At 24.8% G+C, this 16,906-nt stretch overlaps 1 protein-coding gene and 1 long non-coding RNA gene across 2 annotated transcripts; both read right to left on the reverse strand.

The window, feature by feature from the left end:
• Positions 1-3,125: 3,125 nt before the first annotated feature.
• LOC113554250 (juvenile hormone acid O-methyltransferase-like) lies at positions 3,126-6,556 on the reverse strand. Its single transcript, XM_026958004.1, has 4 exons — positions 5,936-6,556; positions 5,564-5,863; positions 4,993-5,128; positions 3,126-3,594 (listed from the first exon to the last, which is right to left on the reverse strand). Exons 1-4 carry the CDS (start codon positions 6,122-6,124, stop codon positions 3,419-3,421), a joined length of 801 nt encoding a protein of 266 aa, XP_026813805.1. The 5' UTR covers positions 6,125-6,556; the 3' UTR covers positions 3,126-3,418.
• Positions 6,557-6,803: 247 nt separating this feature from the next.
• On the reverse strand, positions 6,804-9,938 carry LOC113554251. Its single transcript, XR_003405247.1, has 3 exons — positions 9,605-9,938; positions 8,786-8,989; positions 6,804-8,634 (listed from the first exon to the last, which is right to left on the reverse strand). It is a non-coding gene; the product is annotated as an uncharacterized LOC113554251 (long non-coding RNA).
• Positions 9,939-16,906: the final 6,968 nt, after the last annotated feature.

Consider the following 16,906-nt stretch of genomic DNA (forward strand, 5'->3'; position numbering starts at 1 on the left):
TATCTCACTTGTTGGTCGTACGATAAAAAGTTTATATAATATAGCCTAGGTAAATGCTTCAAGGGCGATTACATAAAAAACCTATCTTGTAGATAATTTTTCTTCCACAATTTGTATTCAAAACTTTTTTTTTGTGCAACCAGTTTTAGCGAGATATTAACGCAAAGGCTTTTTAGTGAAAAAATAGAATTTCCTGAAAAGTATGTACTTTGTAGGCCTTATAGCCAAAAGGAAGTAATAACAACTCTTACGTAAAAATGTCAGAATACTTTTTTTGTAAATAATTGCTTACTTTATAATTTTTGTTTGAAACTTTTTATCGTATAACCAACAAAAAGCGAGATATTAAAAAAGGTCATTTGCATTGACGCGTACGAGATTACGAGGTCGACTTTTTACACATTGCTTATGACAGCGTTATAAAGGTGCATGCAAAATTTTAGCTTGATGGGATTTTTCCATAATAATATTTATGATATTCCATGATAATATTTTTGTCTAATATGACTAGGCTATATTAAATATTATATTGTCTATAAAGGATTTTTTTTTTTCATAACAGCAACCAAAATCAATAAAAACACCTTTTAACGATATAAAATAAAAAAACTTAAAACTAAGAAATAAACTAGTTTATATGGTCGAAGAGATTTATAATTAATATGTGAATATGGCATTGAGCCATTGTACGTTTTTTATTTCCGAGAACTATAACAACCATTTTTATATAATATATACGGTTGAGTATATCACAGGTGCAAAAAGGTAAATTCAATTTTTTTTTTTGGAGACACTTAAGTTTTTTACTAACAACCTCATTATCCCCCCAGTGAAGGGTAAATAACCGGTAAATACATTTTTTGGTAAATTCCCTTGTTATTTACCTGGTGTTTTGGGTAATCACTTCAAACAAAAATTATTTAATAACATTTGATTCATATACAAAATACTAAAAACAGAGTGGTAATCCAAGTCAAAATACCTATTATATATTTAATTAAATACATTTTATGTGGAAAGTTAACAAGAAATTTTTTTAAAAAATTTTCAAATTAGTAAGCAAAGAATATTTTTAAAACCAGAAACAAATAAAATGTTTATAAGCTTACTATTGTTATATTATATAAAAAAATAAATACCCAATTTTTCAAAGGTAAATATGATTGGGTAAATACCTGAATATTTACCCAAAATCAATTTCTTACCCGTTGGGTATTTATCCACAGCTAATCACTAATCCCAACTATAGGTGTATCGACATACAAATATAACGATTCATATTATTTACATATATGTATATTATATTTTAATATTAATCTATTAAGTAAATAAAGTAAAATACCCAAATGAAAAACACACATAGAAACCTAACCTATCAGCAGTAAAATAAACTATCTAGGTAAATTCTTTCTTTTGTCATATTTTCAACAGAAAAACATTTCAAACACTTGAAAAAAGTACAGAAGTAGATTTATTGAACTATAATAATGAGAAGAATTGGGGTTCACTAGATTTAGAAATTCCTAATATACCTATAGAAAATTACCAAAAATGAGGAAAATAATGACAGCTTTAAGTTAGAATAAAAATTATATAAGTTAGGAATATGGATTTTTTCAAATTTACGAGAAATTTAAACTTCGATAAGATTATAACTAGTTAAAGAAGTAGCATGTCAATGGACAATTAAAAATAATCCATTAGTAGATTTTTTGTTCATTTTGGTTGTCCAGAGTGAAAAAACTTAAATTAAATATTAGTAAAGATAATAGTTATAAATATATAGTCCTAAGAATAATAAAATAATATGTTTTTGATTGTTATAAAAAATGTATCACCTACTAAATTGATGTTTTTTTTTATTTGGTACAAGTTATACACAATCTGTTTTAGTAGGCACAATAAGAGTATGAGCTATGTGAAAAAAAAAAGAAAGAAAACATGAACAATTTGAATGAAGAAGCCACCCATTGATGGCACTTCGTAAAAATTGAGGATTTAAAAATATATAATACTGAAAATCTAGTGTTGAAAAAGTAATAATATACAGTCACAGTAATGGTTTGACAACAATTAAACAAAACATAAATTTCTCTTAAAATAAATTTAAATGCAACAAGAATAACTTTGTTATTTTTAAATTCTTTATTTAATTTTTTATAAATAATGAACAAATTTAATATTTAAAATATAATTTTTTTAAAAACTAGAATACTGTTTATATTTAAATGTAAATAAGTTATTGGTTTCGTGTCTTAATTTGACAATACAAATTATCTTAATAGTAGAAGGCTAAACTCAACACTGTTAGTTTTACTCTCTAAGAACAGGATTTAAATTATTAAATTGGAATATTTATTCTTTTAATTAATCTGTAAACCAATATATTGAGTTTTTTTTATATAAATAGTATAAATCTTATTATGACTATTCTAGTAAACATGTTATGAATAAATTCAATTATATCTTAGATAGTTAGTTATCCAATGATCCTTATAACTTATAAGTTTATTAAAATAAATCAAATTTATATTTCTAAGTAAAATAGTTAATTTGTTTAAAAAGACGTCTCACTTGAATTTGTTATCCTCATCTTACATAAACGCATAATCTAACTCATGAGGCATAATAATATAACAAATGTACGTTCAGCAATAATTTTTAATATTAGCACAAATTGAACTTAAGAAAATCATTTTGTCTGTGGTTTGTTGAAAGTATTAAGCATTTTTAGATTTTAATTAATAATTTGTTTTATCAATATAAAACATCCAAAACACTGACAATTTTAATACTTTTAGGGTTGATAATATATTAATTCACTCTAATAATAAAATTAAGAAAGCTAAATTCTGAGAGTATATTTACTATGTTATACATTTATAAGATATGACAACAAACAAGGGTGGTCAACTTCTTAAAAACTAAAATATTTATAATATTTTTTTTTTATCTTTAAATTTGGTATTGTGATAAACATTTGAGTTTTATACAATAATATTGATTGTCTGTATTGGTAATACATAATTTTAGTGTATAATATGGGATTGATATATCGCATCTAATTAAAATAGGTTAAAACATTTCCAAATTTAAAAAAAATGTCATGATTTTTATGTTATAGTTTAGTTTATCAATTGTTTTAATAAAGTTAGGTAAGTGAGGATATCAAATTGTTATATTTCTCATATAATATAATATATTCAATGTACGTTAAAAATATTTCTCGGGAACAACTGATTTTCTTTTTGTTCAGCAAGACACCCTAATACAACTGATTTTTTGTAAAAATGTGTTCCCAAGAAATACTCTTAGAGTAAATATTGAAATTTCACTTTATTATTTTAATTATTAAATAAAACCCAGTTATAAAGTAACCTAAAAACTATTATAATATTTAATATTCTTGTTTTAAATTTTAATCTTTGATAGCATGCACAGTAATAGTAATATATGGTTTGATTGTTATTCCTGTAATTGGACATATTTCAACCCTTTGTGTCTCACATATTTTATCTTTAACATGTATGGAATATCTGTCATGTAAATGTTGTGGCAAAATATTGTACATATCATCTACTGCTTTAACGGCATCTATTAAGCACAAATAATATACAAGGTTAATAATCAATACAATAAAAACAAATTACTCTAACTTTGTAACAAAAATGATTAAAAACTTGTAATATCCAGGTTTAATAATTTAATAATGTAATAAAAGAAAAGGTGTCTTCTTTTTTATATTGTTACAACTCTAAGCTATTTAATTATTAGAGAATGGAACAGAACATGACTCTCAACCTATTATTTTTATGGAGGGCTGAATCTGTAACCTAACCCTTTGGTATCATAGGTCAAAATTGTTTGGTTCTGGGACATTTGTGGTAGTCTCCTTTTTTGTGCTGTTTGCGGTCAGTTTATTTACCTAAATATCAAATTGAAGGTATATACATATATATATATAGTATAGTATATACCAAAGTGATTCTATACATTATGGAATACATTTTAACTTACATTCATACTTTTCCAGGCTTAGGATTGGCAGTAATTTTTACTAATTATTATTATTACATTACTTTATTACTTTTTCTAGATTTTTAATATAGGCTATGATGTTCAAGAATTTTTTCAAATTTTTGAAAAATTCTATTATTTGCCGTTATTTTATTCAAACATAACCAGGTCATTATACACGAATTAGTGGTTTGATAATTTCTATATTAATAACGATAATAACCATTGTGTATTGCTAAAGTATTACCTTTAGTAGTTTCTATCATTTCGAAAGAATCATTTATTTAAAACACTGTACCTAACTTTACAAAGGTGTATACTACTATACTGAAGACAAGTAAATGTTAACAATAGATATATACATAATTGACATAACACAATTTTGATTTCATACTTCCAACACATATAAGTAAATATACATTAAACTTTTTTTTCTTATGTTAAATTTTATCTATAATGATATATGACAGTTAGCATATGGCATATACTAACAAATCAGTATATCCAATAACAATATGCTTTTAAACTCTCCAGTTTATGGCAACACATTATTATAATAAATAAATTCTATACCGTATAGAATCAATTTAGTATATAATATAATATATATACCTTCAATTTGATATTCAGATGGATAGAAATTACCGTATCGCAAATAGTACAAAAAAGGTACCAACCACATCGGTGTTGACACCAAATGTTTAAAGAGGGATAGACAGGTTAAGAAATTTAAGATAGATAAGTGTAGTTTGTAAATTTTATCACTTAAGTTAATTTATTTCCTAAATATTAGTTGGTTGGAGACACCAAAAATAAAACATTGGGTATTACATGATATATTATATTAAAGTGATTTATAGTGCATGAAATTAAATTTAAAGCATCAATAATAAGGTATAAAGAGTAAATAATTATAAAGAGTTAAAAATCATTATTCTTAAAGCTTTTAAAAAAATATATAGTGATCATAATTACTCAAAAGTGATGAGAAGTCTGGAAATGTGTATTTTTTGATACTTGATTCTAAATTTATAATTCGAAATCCAGCCTTGATAAAAATTTCTCTTATTTCATCTTGTGAATACAAATCATACGACATTTGTTTTAAATCCTGTTAATAATTTGTTATATGTTTATTATAGCAAATACAGTTATATACAATTTGTATAGGGGTAAAATTATACACAGTATCAGATATAGTAAATAGTGATTCTCTATGTCATAGAATTTTTACTAGCACAAAACTTATTTAAATGGGTTAAAACCATTAAGTTTATAACTAAATCTATCAAAGTCTAGTCTACCAAGTTATACTCGGTAACTCACAAGTACTATCTGGGATTAATCATACATTTAAAAAATGAAAACTAACCAATAACAATTTGTTTTAACTTTTTATATTAATATACTTATTATAATAGAACCAATGTCCAAGGGACTTCAGTTTTTCTTGACTAAGTATATAAATATCTTAATAAATAATTATAATAACCATATTAATTGAAATAAACCCAAAAAAAAAAAAAGTAATAATATAAATACTCACTTTAATATATTTTTGCCATTCTACATCCATACATTTATATAATTCAACTAATGGATTGATAAACAAGAAGTTTAACAAAATTTCTCCACCACTTTTCAACATTAAATGCATATTACGCAAGGAATCAACTTTATTATGAACCCAGTGAAAACAGAAAAATGAAAATATTTTGTTGAATTTGTGTGAATAAAAAGAGCAGTCATTGGCATTTTCAATATCCAGAACTTTGAAATCTATCTTAGAGCATCCATATGTTTTTTTAGCATATTCTACCATTTCTATTGATTTATCAACGCCAACCTAAAAAACCAATATTAATATAAATACAAATATTATTATTTATAAAAAAAATTAAAAATAACTTAAACTAACCAACTGATTGATCTTATTCTTTAATAAAGGATAAAGAATATCTGAGGTTACATCCCCTGGTCCACATCCTATATCTAACACTATTTCATTAGATTTCCAAACCATTTTTTTTATATATGTGTTTGAGATATCCTTGGCATCCTTCCGCTGCAGACCATTATCTTTAATATACTGCTCTGGGCAATGCATTTCAACAAACTAAATATTCTCTCATAAAACATTCCATTTTATACTTGGTTCAATCTTGGTTATATTCTCATATTTAATCATTCATATATCTTTTATAATACCTAACAGACCTTCTTAATCATGTAATTTCCATAACAAACACATTATTGTAAAGCAATATGAATAAAATTATGTATAAAAAATCTTCCACCTATTTATATAATCTGATTTAAATTTTCTTTAGAAAAACCTTTTCATAAATTATGTGACAGTTAATCTGATCCTAAGTAAATTCTTTAGTATGTAAATTAGTATTATTTGTAGAACAACCTACCTATATGGGTATTATATGTAATTTCTTCAAGCATATACATATTTTTATTTTATTGTTATGCTATAGAAATATAAATATTAACATAATTGTAAATGTAAGTATACCTATATAAATATACCCTTCTTAGCATATAAACATACAAACCACTTATTACTATCTATGAATATTATTATATTTATTTTTACATTTCTTAGTTATATCATACCTAATAATATAAGTAATTTAATAATATTTAAAATTGTCTAATTTTTCAACAATAAATTTAAAATTATTATTTCATATTTTCATTATTTATTCATCAATGAACAAAAATAATAATTATAAGTAATTTTGTTATTTATTTTTCTACAATTTAGTTGACGAATGAACAACTTATTTTCAAAGTATTAAATCACCTCATTGGTAGTGACGAATATTACATTTATTCATTACTTTTTCATTGGTAACTTAGATTATAATCATAAGTGATTTAAATTGTATATAATTAATTACATTTTCAATAGTATCTGTTTTTATAACATCAAGTTAAAAATATTAAATCACCTCATCGGTAGTGACGAATATTACATTTATTCATTACTTTTTCATTGGTAACTTAGATTATAATCATAAGTGATTTAAATTGTATATAATTAATTACATTTTCAATAATATCTGTTTTTATAACATCAAGTTAAAAATATTAAATCACCTCATCGGTAGTGACGAATATTACATTTATTCATTACTTTTTCATTGGTAACTTAGATTATAATCATAAGTGATTTAAATTGTATATAATTAATTACATTTTCAATAATATCTGTTTTTATAACATCAAGTTAAAAATATTAAATCACCTCATCGGTAGTGACGAATATTACATTTATTCATTACTTTTTCATTGGTAACTTAGATTATAATCATAAGTGATTTAAATTGTATATAATTAATTACATTTTCAATAATATCTGTTTTTATAACATCAAGTTAAAAATATTAAATCACCTCATCGGTAGTGACGAATATTACATTTATTCATTACTTTTTCATTGGTAACTTAGATTATAATCATAAGTGATTTAAATTGTATATAATTAATTACATTTTCAATAATATCTGTTTTTATAACATCAAGTTAAAAATATTAAATCACCTCATCGGTAGTGACGAATATTATTACATTTATTCATTACTTTTTCATTGGTAACTTAGATTATAATCATAAGTGATTTAAATTGTATATACTTAATTACATTTTCAATAGTATCTGTTTTTATAACATCAAGTTAAAAATATTAAATCACCTCATCGGTAGTGACGAATATTATTACATTTATTCATTACTTTTTCATTGGTAACTTAGATTATAATCATAAGTGATTTAAATGATATTTAATCAAACATTTTATAATAATGGTTAGCAGCATTAAGTTCATGATTGCAATTTTTATTATTTATTAAATTACTTTATTGGTAGTGAAAAATTCATATGTTCATTGATACTTAAATTTATAATAATTAGTGATTTTCATAATGTTTTTATTATATTTACAATATGTTGAAGGATTAATTATTTTAAAGCGATGAACTTTCATAGGTACCTATACTGTATTTAAAAAAAAATAATTAGTTGATCAACTAATTTTGGAAAGTGCAACAAATCTCCCATTCACATCTGGTGTCTAAGTAATCACATAACTTGCCAATTGTATCATTCATAATGGACAAAAAATAATTGTTTTAGGAATTTAGGAAGTTTTTAAGATCTATATAATTTAATATACTTTACATGTTTATCCAAAAAAAAAAAAATGAAAACTTAATTTAAATTAGGTACCATAAAAAAAAATAGGTAATAATTTAAAAATATATTCTTTATCTATAAGCCAAATACATTTTTTCCACTTATACTATTTGGTGACTAGTTATAAGAGAGCTATACTAACAATTGTATATTAAGTTATTAGTATTTACTATAAAACACAGTAGTACATGTACATGACAATACGCTGACCAAGATCAAGAAATTCAGGGGTGGTATAAATAGGTACGTTATAAACTGTGAAAGGTTAAGTTGGGGTTTGTTCCACATACCCCCATTGTGGTTAAGCCAAATGTAAAAAATTTAGGTTAGTCTTTACTGAGGGTAATTAAATAAATGATACCATATAGGGAAAGGGGGAATAATACTCAACTTCGTGTAGCGGTTTAAAATCTGAAAAAATGGTATATAACAAGTAACAATCAGTAAATTAAATTAAGAAAAAACAAATATTGTTAAGTAACTAATCATCATCCTTACACCAACTAAAACATTATTCATTAAAGTGATACTTAAGAATACTATAACATAGATACATAATTACCTATTACAAGTATAATATTTATTGATGTCATCTTGCATTTAAATCAGATTTATTAATGTCATGTTTCATTACTTATATAAACTGTATAATAAATCACTGAATATAATGAATTATATTTTGAATGTGTATAGAATATCTTTTTAGATATTATCATATTTTTCGCCAGATTAAGCAAGTGTATTGTTTTCATTTTAACCACACAACCTAAATAAAATAAAATAAATTATTTGATTATTTAAATATTTCTAAAATTTTAAAGAAGCTTAATTTTACCATTATCAATGTAATCAAATTCAATGTGTAACATTATAAATTATTTTTAGGATACTAAATTAGAGCAATGCAATATCATATTTTTATTAGAATTTTTAATGCTATCCATACTATAGCCCCTAGTGTACTTGATATAGGGGAAAAGGATAAATAATTTTGATTGACTTCATCAGCAATGAAGATTTGGTCATGCCTAAGAGGTGTGGACATAGTTATATAACATTTTGGACTAGTACATAAGAAACTTAAAAATCTTTCAAAAAATCTACTTATATTTTTTAGAAGAAATATTATATTTTCTCTTTACATTTTTCAGTTAATTGTAATGGATACTATATTTGTTACTAATAAATACTTTTAATTGTACCAAAATTGATACTTTATTTCAATTACAAAAATAATTAATAATTCTTTTTTGTGATACATGCATCTACTTTAAAGTTGATACACAAAGCAACACATTTTAAGTGAAATTTAAAAATAGACAGTATATTAATATAAGCAGATAATATTTCAAAATGATTGGTGAAAACAAAATGTACGTACCGGATACAAAGTGTTGAAACCACATGGTAATATAGTTAATTGATCTCATTTCAATATGACTTAAACTAATAATTTGGGATATTAGCATGGATTATATTTTTTTTATAATCTGTGATAGCAAGATATATCGTTACAGATTACAATATAATTGAGTACTGTGTTATTTTTCTGAAGTCTTATACCATTTAATAATTATATAATTGAAAAACTATAATATTCATTGTTTACACTTTATTATTTAACTGTGGCTAATGGCTACAGAAAACATAGCTAATTATTAATTAAGTTTAATTTGTCATGAAAAAAATCACGTTATGAAAAACCACGTGTAAGGTGCTTGGACATAAGATTACTTACTTCCAGACTGTAAAATGATTAGGACCGGAGAAATGATAAAGGTCCAAAATCGAAATACCAACCTTTTTTTTTTATCGAATTTACTATAAAAACCTGTATATTATCATTTTTTCGAGAGATTATATGTGGCTGTTATCACAGGGCCGAACTGACCCACGGATAACAATAATACAATGAATTTATTATATTATCCGTGGAACTGGCCTGCGCTATGTTTGTACTTTATATACTTAGGCGCCGCCAGGAATTTTATCAGTGGGGAGGAGGGTGCATCGTGCAAGTAGGTATACGCAATACGCCAATTTCTAAACAATGCTTATATACGTAATAATAGTAATAATAATAATATTAGTTAAATACGTAAAAATATTTTTTTCAAATTGTATGACAATACGAAGTTATTTTAGTTTTTTTTTTCAACGGCTACAATGTAACGCGGGCTAGTGGCTACGATAAGAAAAGCCGATAATGACAATAGTGTCCTTTATCCTGTACGACAACTCGTAAACTAATCGCATGCGATAAAAATGACCGATTTATATATTGAATATATACGTGACAACTGTCATGTCCTAATGTCCTATATACATCGACACTATATGATAGAAAATCGTTGAAAAAAGCAAAAAAAAAATCATTTTCAAATTTTATAATTGAACGTGTCTTAACATGACATACACTTTCATAGCACTCCGCTACATTTTAAGTCAATTAATAAAAATAAGCAAATAATGCAAATAATTGTTTTTTGAAAATTTTTAATCTCATATTTTGTATCTACTTGATAATCTTTTTTTAATGAGCTATCAACCAACTTTTTAGCTATAATAGTTTTGGAGGAAAGTTAAAAAATAGATTAAAAATCTTGAAAGTAAAAAAAAAACATTTAAGTGTACAGGTAAATATATTTTTTATTTTAATTTAAATATTATATTAAAGATGTCTTTGATACATAGCAAAATGATTTATTATTTTATATATATATATCAATTTTATTGCTTAGATCTCTCTCAATATTAATAACTGATAAATCTGTCAAAAATTCGATTAGTCTATTGGAAATTTTTCTAATGAAAAGCACCCCCCTCTCCTAAATTGCGTCTATGATTATATGTACCATTCTGCACATAAAATATAACTTTATAATAAAATATTCTAAAGTACCTATTAATTATTGGTGAGGGCATTGTAAGTAATATAACAATATAAATATTTTTATCGAGTGACTTAGTCATCATGATTGGGTTTTGTTTGGTAAAATGGTAAGTAGATGCAGTTGTGCCATAGACAATCGATTCATTAGTGCTGTAAAACATCTATAACAAATCATTTTAATATGATTTTAAATATTTTTGTAATTCAATGAGACATTGAGACGATATAATAACGTTTAATTAAGTACCTATACACATTAATACATTATTCAATATTCATGTAAAAGTATTTGGAGTAATCAAATTCTTAAATCTTAGTACTCAACCTCAACGGTATAAATCATAGGAGTATAAAAATAATGATAGTTGATACATAAACTATAATCGTATATTCGTAGCCTACTAATCTATCCATTTTATTTTAGACCGTGAGAATCATAATGCTTTTTGTACAATGAGTTATGTATAGACACCCCTTCACTAAATTATACCTCAGTAACAAAATTACAGTAAAAGTTGTTTATTTTTTATATTTAGAATTTAGACCAATTGAGCCATTTTTAAAACAAATATCGATTTAAATTTTTAAAACTCATATGAATTACTAGTATATAACTTTATAAATTATGAAAGAAATGCATTTTTATTTGTATCCAAATACTTTATGAGTATTTATAAAATACATTATTTTATAAGTACATATTTTAAAAGTATTTTTAATACGTTTTCATGCGAATACTAGTATTTGTATTTTAACACTTTTTTAAAAGTATTTTTTACAAGACTGTTGTTTTGTAATCTTAGTTGCCAAAAAGTTAAACCAACATCACTCAAAATTAATTTTCATTGTACACCATAATTTATCTTTTTACCTGTACGGTAAGTATTTATTTCATGTCGATTAGTTTAAAACAAAAATATGTAGAAACAAAAACTTGTACAATTATTATTACCTATCATGTTACTCGCTATATTTAATATTTACTCAGTTGATAACATTAAAATGATTTATGTGTTGTTACTAAATTAAATTTCAATAACTTAAGTTTAAAAAATACCTGTTAACACCTGTTAAGAACTGTTATCGAATTTTACCTTAATAATCATATTTTTTCAATGCAAACTCATAATAACATTTTAAAAAAGTTAAATTTTACTTATAATATTTATTTTATTTTATACGATGAAAATTAATATTGCTCAGACAGAATTTTCTATGCTTTTTTTATTCATAAATTTTGGTTTGAATAAAAACCACCACCCGATAGGTTAGTTTTGATTTTTTTTTTTTTGTCTCGTCAGGAATAGTAAAATGTATTTATATGAAAATGTATGAGTTAACATTGAAGAAATATGACTAAAGGTGAAATTCAATTAATAAGCTTTTTCCCACTTTAGTTATTGAAGTTTGATTCAATAACAACACATCATTTAATTTAATATTATTAACCCAATAAAATATGTTAAGTATCGAGTAACAAAAGTACCTATATTATACAAGTTTTTGTTTCTATGTATTTTTGTTTAAAACTAATTCATATGAAATAAATATTTAACCATATAAAACAAGGTAGATTTAAAAATTGGATATGTATAAAGTATAGAGTCATCATGATAATGACTGAAAAATAATAATTGTTCATTTATGTTCAGGAAATATAAAATAAATATAGACACTGAAACTAGGGATGCTTGGTTAGGTATACTATGTTTAAGTTGTAATAGGTATTATTATTATTTTTTTAGATACTGAGTGGAACAATGAATGTATTGATTAACGATTTTACAATGATACGAGCAATGCTGTGAATTTAATGCATTTGCATGTTTTTTTTTGCTACACTGTATAATAAAATGGATTTAGCGAAAATTTGTTTTGACTTATTTATAGTTCAAATATCAAATCTTATTTTGCATAATTTTGCATATTTCGTGCTCTAACCCTTAAATGCACGTTTTAAGGTTTTTTTTTTTATGTATACATGCTTTTTTTTTGTAATATTTACATTTTTTTGGTCGATCTATTAAATCTATCATTAATATTATATGTATTTGTATAAGCTATGAATTTTGTACAGTTTTATGAAAACTATTATAGTTTTAGTCGGGTACTTAATGTGTATTATTGACTATATTATACTATTGAATTCGAGATTAAATTAATTTACTGATATCAACTCGTACATATACCACTAAACCACTACCCCTGAACCTATTTTGATACGTTGGGATACGTGAATTTCTACTGCAATATATTGTAGTGAAAACTTCGAAACTTTAAGACAATAGTCGAATGTTTTAATGAAAATGATATACTTTCCATCAAAAATGCTCAAAAATATTTTGAACTTAATCAAATGAAAAGAAATTTGGTGCATACATATTACACATACCTAACTTACATTCAAATTGTACAAGTTTTCCTATAGTTATAACGCGTCTACAAAAACAAGGTATACCCTTATCTGAAGGTATCGAAATTGTACAAGATGTTTCGACAAAGTTTAGTTAATTAATAGGCACAGCTGGAACTGCTAATAATAAAAAATTACTAACAGTTATCAACAAAAACAAAGGATTTCAAGTTATGTGTAAAATTATAATGTTAAAAATAAGAATAACCGTTCAAATTTATTTAATAAAAATAAAATTTTAATTTTAGTTATTCTTTTTGCATATTTTTGGAAAACGAGAGCATATTTAATTGTTTTAAATGCATTAAATTCATAGCCTTGTATTATTCCTTATCAGTTTCTATGGCAGTAAAAATACTTCAATTTCTAACGTAAGGTTGGTAGTTTGGGAAGTCATAAGTAAAATATTCTCACTTCCCAGTAATTTTCTTAATAACTGTAAAAAAAACAAAAAAAGAAAATTAAGAAAAATCGTTAATTTTAGACAAAAACAGTTTTTGACAAGATTAATTTCTTTATTTTGTTAGGTACAATTTAAAAATGTATAACCGTAAAAACTTGAAATTTTCATTAATATATAGATATACATCAATTTATATATTACACGCAAGTGTATATATATTATTATATTATTTTTTTTTTCTGTAATGATTTGGCTCTTTTTGAACTATTTTTAGGTATGAGAAAAATTAAATTTTTAAAATTTTTTTTTACACTAAAACGTCGATAAATAATTATTTAGGGATTTAAATTTTTCAAAATTGAATATAAGATCTAATAATTTTTTCTTGAAATTATGTTTTTGATAAAAAATAAATCAGCCTACCGTAATATTAATAGTAATGAGTCCGTTTTGGTAAATGTGAAATGATAGGCATAACGTTCAAGAGATAGCGTTGAATTCCATAAGTTTATTATAATTTATAAGATATTTTTTTATAGTTTTATAATTATTAATATTTTGTAAAAAGTAATTTAATTTTAATTTACAAATTATACATCATCTATGCAATATTATTAAATTTTTGAATCAGTGAGTACTTATATACATATACGAGGCATATCCAGAAAGTAAGTGTACTAAGGCTCTCACGACCGCAGGAAACATTTTTTTACTATGTTCGCTACACTGCTGTATAGCTTTACTCCTCTCGTTTATAACAAGACCATCACAAGTTCAGTACATTGAAAACTGTGGTCACAAGAATTTTTCTCGTGAAACATGTCGATCGAGTTTGCCGCCAAGTGCGAAATCCGCGCCGTCATTCATTACCTCTATGGAACGCTATAAACTGGAGGGTGATAATTTTCTCAAGTCTATTGTTACTGGAGATGAAACTTGGGTTGCACACTTTATGCCTGAAACCAAGAGACAGTCCGAACACTAGTGTTCACCCTCAATCAAAAAGTTCAAAACCGATTTCAGTCAAAAAAATCATGGCATCAGTGTTTTGGGACCACAGAGACGTCATATTGATTGAATATTTACCTCAGGGTGAGACCATCAAAGCAGCAAGGTATTGTGAAACCCTATAAAAATTGAGGAGAGCTATTCAAAATAAAAGGAAGGGTCTGTTAACAAGAGGAGTCTGCCTGCTGCACGACAACTCCAGACCCCACACAGCCAATGTCGTGAAACAATTTTTGGGCTCATTTGGATGAGATGTTTTGAACTGCCCTCCGTATTCCCTGACCTGGTGCCTTCAGATTACCATTTGTTCACTTCCCTGAAGAAGCACACGGGTGGAAAAAAATTGTTTACTGACGAGGAGGTGAAGGAGCGGTCGAGAAGTGGACAAAGGAGGTGACGGCAGAATCGATCGACATTATTCACAAGAAAAATTCTTGTGACCACAGTTTTCAACGTACTGAACTTGTTATGGTCTTGTTATAAAAAACAGGAGTAAAGCTATACAGAAGTGTAGCGAACATAGTAAAAATATATTCCCTACGATTGTGAGAGCCTCAGTGCACTTACTTTCTGGATATGCCTCGTATCTTAGAAAATGTTCACTATTGAGATAATTTATAGCTTAGTATATTTTTAATTTGTATCCTCCCTAAATTAAATTTTAACTGTTGATGTGTGTGAGTGTATGTGTGTATGTGTGGGGGGAGGGGGTGAAGTAAATCCTAGTAAATTCACCTGTGAAGTAATTTATATAGTTTAATATAATTTTATTCCCGAAAAATTACAAAAGCCTTGTAGCTCAAGAAGAGAGGTTTGGTAATGTATTTCAATACATATTTACTCAGGAGGAAAAAATATTTTTTATAGCATACCATTTGTTCTACTACAAAATGTTAGGTCTTTAAAAATAGAACAACTGTAATTATTTGATTTGATTACTAAAGTTCCGATAATAAAAACCTAACTATTATATACTCCCAACAAAACATAATTTTTTGTTACTTTTGCCTTGGAATTCTTTTTGATCTTTCTTTATTTGCTTGTGTTACATTAATAACCGATATGAATTCGTTAAAAGTTAAATTAATAATAACAATTATTACATTTATTGTGTTTGTTGGTGATGTTTATGCTGGTAATTGTATGATTTATATTATATTGTTTCAAAATAATATTAGCCATTAATTGTTCACGAATATGGAAAACTAGTTCCTCATAGATTAACCGCGGAGCATTTATTAAGCAATAGATGTTATAATTATATTATTTATTTAAATACGGATCATATGATCCAATTACAATAATTTATAATTTTTATTTTTTAACATATAAATAAATCAGTAATTAATAACTATAAAATAATAATACACTAACACAAATATTTAAATACAAACAATTTTACACAGTTATTAAATGGTTCAATAGAATTAAAGTTGAATAATTCAATTTTTATTTCATTAGCTATTAACATTATTACAGGAGAAACTAGAGTAAAATGTTGTTTATGTGTGAACACATAAAACATAGTGGTTGACATAGTTCTACATCGAGGGAAATTGAAATTGAGAGAACCTAAAATTTCATGGCAATTTATAAGACCATTAACTAGTTTAAAATAAAATTTCATATACAATGTGTTTCTTTGTTAGGACAAACTAGTAATACCAAAAAAATGTAATAGTGGTCGATAAGAATAATGTTGTATATGAGTTAAAATACGTTTAAAGGCCATTAATAAATATTATTTAAACATTGAATTTTATAATTTAAATATTGCGACCCAACCACAGAGTTATATTTCATTTTTGCTCGACTAAAGAAGAATATGAAGTTTTAAAAACTATACAGGATTAGTGAAGTCTTTACAATTTCTAATAATAAAGCCTGAAATTATCAAAGATTTCTTAACTTTGTATGTAAGTGTTTATCATATGTAAGATTTAAATAAAATATCACATCTTAATCG

Source organism: Rhopalosiphum maidis, chromosome 2, assembly GCF_003676215.2.
Source record: "Rhopalosiphum maidis isolate BTI-1 chromosome 2, ASM367621v3, whole genome shotgun sequence".
Classification (NCBI taxonomy): Eukaryota; Metazoa; Arthropoda; class Insecta; order Hemiptera; family Aphididae; genus Rhopalosiphum; species Rhopalosiphum maidis.

Excerpts from the sequence above, each read along its gene's own strand:
- LOC113554250 (XM_026958004.1), bottom strand. The coding sequence starts at position 6,124 with ATGCATTGCCCAGAGCAGTATATTAAAGATAATGGTCTGCAGCGGAAG. Across the intron at positions 5,864-5,935 it reads AGAATAAGATCAATCAGTTG|GTTGGCGTTGATAAATCAAT; the intron begins GTTAGTTTAAGT and ends TTGGTTTTTTAG. Across the intron at positions 3,595-4,992 it reads AGACTTCTCATCACTTTTGA|ATGCCGTTAAAGCAGTAGAT; the intron begins GTAATTATGATC and ends TGTGCTTAATAG.